This window comes from Dacryopinax primogenitus (genome assembly GCF_000292625.1).
Source record: "Dacryopinax primogenitus strain DJM-731 SS1 chromosome Unknown DACRYscaffold_12, whole genome shotgun sequence".
Taxonomy (NCBI): Eukaryota; Fungi; Basidiomycota; class Dacrymycetes; order Dacrymycetales; family Dacrymycetaceae; genus Dacryopinax; species Dacryopinax primogenitus.
The window spans coordinates 832,651-836,147 of NW_024467209.1; the positions used below are offsets into that span (position 1 = coordinate 832,651).

At 48.2% G+C, this 3,497-nt stretch overlaps 2 protein-coding genes across 2 annotated transcripts; one reads left to right on the forward strand and one right to left on the reverse strand.

Annotated features, from left to right (window-relative positions):
• Positions 1 to 640: 640 nt before the first annotated feature.
• DACRYDRAFT_16686 (uncharacterized protein) lies at positions 641 to 1,688 on the forward strand (the record flags this gene model as incomplete). The annotated part of the gene is made up of 4 exons (XM_040771219.1): positions 641 to 799; positions 853 to 1,017; positions 1,107 to 1,202; positions 1,416 to 1,688. 4 exons carry the CDS (start codon positions 641 to 643, stop codon positions 1,686 to 1,688), a joined length of 693 nt encoding a protein of 230 aa, XP_040627652.1.
• A 72-nt stretch (positions 1,689 to 1,760) lies between these two features.
• On the reverse strand, positions 1,761 to 2,245 carry DACRYDRAFT_108815 (uncharacterized protein; the record flags this gene model as incomplete). Its single annotated transcript, XM_040768742.1, has 5 exons — positions 1,761 to 1,776; positions 1,837 to 1,864; positions 1,918 to 1,976; positions 2,045 to 2,080; positions 2,130 to 2,245. 5 exons carry the CDS (start codon positions 2,243 to 2,245, stop codon positions 1,761 to 1,763), a joined length of 255 nt encoding a protein of 84 aa, XP_040627653.1.
• Between the last annotated feature and the right edge of the window lie 1,252 nt (positions 2,246 to 3,497).

The following is a 3,497-nucleotide window of genomic DNA, read 5'->3' on the forward strand; positions in this document are numbered from 1 at the left end:
TAAGTCTGCTCACCTAAGAGTGCCAAGAGTCTAAGCAGGCAACAAGGAAGTGGAGTAGACCTGATGACTAAGACCTATCTACAGTATAGGTACCTGTGGATGATCCTAAGAGACCAAGTCTGAAGAGACAGTCCCAGGCAGAGTAGGCCTTATATTTATACCTCTGTGGTGGAACCTGCTAGAACATCTTGCTTACTCAGCCTAGTCAGGTGATCAGGTCATATGACCAAGGATGAGGTCATATGAGGTCATGCACAGCCATGCACAGCAGGTCACCTGACCATCCAATCCTTCCAGCAGGTTCCAGCACATGCCAAGGTATACCAGCTACTTCCATGTCATAAAGGCTTAGTCATGTCTCTTGACCAACCAATGAGCTGGTGCCCTGACAGCCTCTACTCAGCATCCCTAGGGGAAAAGAGTGAAGAGGAGGATGAAGCTCCCATTGTCTGTTGAGTTGGTGTCCCCTGCAGACTGTGGCCCCAGTGCAAATAATCCAGCAAAGATGAAGCAGAAGGACCTTGATCTTGAAGAGATTTCATTCAAGCCATATCTGCAGGCACATTAATATCACAACAAGGGCCATGATGAACATTCATCAGAGTTCCAGTCACAGGTGCATATGCAGCTGTACACCTGCATGAAATACAAAGTGGGCAACCAGATGCCCTGCCTCAGCATTGGCCACAAGCCTGATGACCAAACCCTCCTCTGGCCTGACTTCAGTCAGGACATCAACACTGCCCCCAACTGGTTGCTTCAAATACATGCGGCTATGTTGGTTCTGGAGCAGGAGAGGGTGAGATATCAAGATTCCATCTGACATGCCAACACATCACTCACCACTCACAGGATCACCCTGGTAATGTGCCCAAACAGTACCAAGAAAAGTGGGTCATGTCAGCTGTGCTAATGGAGCTTGCGCATGCCACTTGGCCCCACTTGAAGCAGGTCTTCTTGAATCAGCACAATGCAGAGAAGGATGGTGGGAGGGAGCAGAGGAAGAAGAAAAGCTTGGTCAGCACATGGAGAAACACAGAACAGTGTGAGCCCATCATCAGTGGTGTGTCCTGGCTGGACAAACAAGGTACTTACTCTTCTCATAGCACATGACCCAGATGTGTGGTGCCATCACTGACTTCTGTATCAAGCACAATCTTGACCACATTGCTCTTCCAGCCACACTTGTTTATGATGACTGGGTGGGTGAAGAGTGGTCCTGTGACAAAGATGAGGAGGGAACTAAGAACCTGGAATGGTGAGAAAGGTTGTACAGTACTGGCAAGTTGACCATCAAGGAGAGGGATGAGTTACCCTTTGCTGCACTGGAGCTTAAGCACCCAGAGTGGATGCATATTGAAGTCAGTCAGCATGCTCCTATCTTCATCAACCCAAGAACTTACCAAGTGCTGCAGGTATGGGAGTGGTACCAGAGTGTCCACACTAGGTACATGAGGAAGGTTGCAGTCAATGGAAAGCCTGGCTGCAGAGCTGGCAAGCACATCAACCTGGGCCACACCTCCTCCCTCATGCTGAAGGTCAAGCCATTCAACTCCATGCTTGATAGCAACTGGCTTCAAACAGACTTACCCAGGTGCCCAGATTGCATTCACCACCCAGGGCTGCCTGCTGGACTCTCACTGGGCATCATGCAGCTTATAAGGCCATCGATTGAACCTATGATGTGATGGAATCAGATGACAAAGATCAGTACTGTGGGCAGCCAGGAATGGGGTGGACTCACAAAGTATCATACACCATTACTGGTACAAAGCTCTACTGTGTGGCGTACTCATCATTAGCATTCATATCTTCTAAGACAGCAGTAGTACTCACTTGTTCCTAACTATAATGACTGTCCATCCTGTAGCCAGACTAGGTCAGAACCAGTCAAATGGACTTTGCATACATGCTTACCTTGCTCATTCCTGTTGTGACCCAAATCTTTGTCTCCCTGATACTCATCACACAGCGTGCTATGGTTCCCCCAATGTCCTCCACTAGAATGAGGGGATGTGGTTCCCAATCCCTGGTTCCCACATACTTGCCATACTCCCAGAAGTTGACCTCCAGCTTGGGACTGAGAGTACATCAGTGATGTGTTTGTGTTGGACACCAAGAAGACTTACTAGTTGCAATAAATGTTCACATGTTTGGGGGTCTCTAGCAAAGGAACCAGCCACGCAACTTCTGCAAAGGTATGAGGTTGTTCAACACCTCCCTGGTGATGCAAGAAGACAGCCATCAGCTTGCCAACCCACTGCAGACCCACTGATACTCAATGGAGGATGAGGCAGTCCAACTTGCTGTGCTTGTCATGGCACACAGTGACAATATGCTTACCTTGATGAAGAATTTGATTGAAGAACATCACCCTGTTGGCAAGGAAGATGCTGCCCCATGGTGCAGTTGCATCAGGGCTATAACAAAGTTTGATATTGGGATGATGCCAAGAATACCAGTCAATGAGAGATGTCTGAAGATGGTTGTCCAGAAATTCCACCTTGCTGGACCCATGGGGCACACAGAGTCCAGTGGGTCATTCTTCCCGCTGCATTGCAGCCTGGTGTTGTGCTTCTGCAGTGAGCACTGAGAAAGTACCAACCCATGCTATGTTGTGGGCATGCTTCTGCAGATGAGAGGCAAAGAAGCAAGCAAGTGGGTCATTATGTTGGTTGGCCAGTACTGAGCACTATGAAAGAGTAAGTGATCATCAACACCAAGTGAGCATCCTAGCTTACCATACAAGTCAAGCTGATCTCTCTTTTGAACTCTCAGGCAAAGGTAACCTCCAATAGCCCACCCTTGTGACCACTTGTATTAGTCAACTTCAGAACCTTGTTTAACCACTCAAACAAGAATGTCCAGAATCCATGGACTGGGCCAAACTGATGAATTTGGGCCAGCATGTGAGTAACCCAGTGAAACATCAGCATTACATTGGAGGTGCCATAGATCTGCTGCATTGGTAATGTGTTTGTGTCAGACAATATGAAATCTCACTTTAATAAACTCCTCAAAAAAGTCCAAGTATAATCTGGAGGTGTGTTTGATGTCTCATTCTGTTATCTCTCTTCTCATGTAGATCTTGAGGACTGTTGCAAGCTTGAGATAATTCTGGGTGGCGTCAGTGTGGACTTGTGGGCAAGGCAGAGATGACAGTTGCTCCTGATCAGCAATGGGCTCTTGTGGCCTCTGCTTCTCATGCTTCTGACACACCTCTTGCAGGCTGTCCTCATGTGCCTTGAGGAGCACAGATGGGAGCTGGAGAGCTGTCAGGGCACCAGCTCATTGGTTGGTCAAGAGACATGACTAAGCCTTTATGACATGGAAGTAGCTGGTATACCTTGGCATGTGCTGGAACCTGCTGGAAGGATTGGATGGTCAGGTGACCTGCTGTGCATGGCTGTGCATGACCTCATATGACCTCATCCTTGGTCATATGACCTGATCACCTGACTAGGCTGAGTAAGCAAGATGTTCTAGCAGGTTCCACC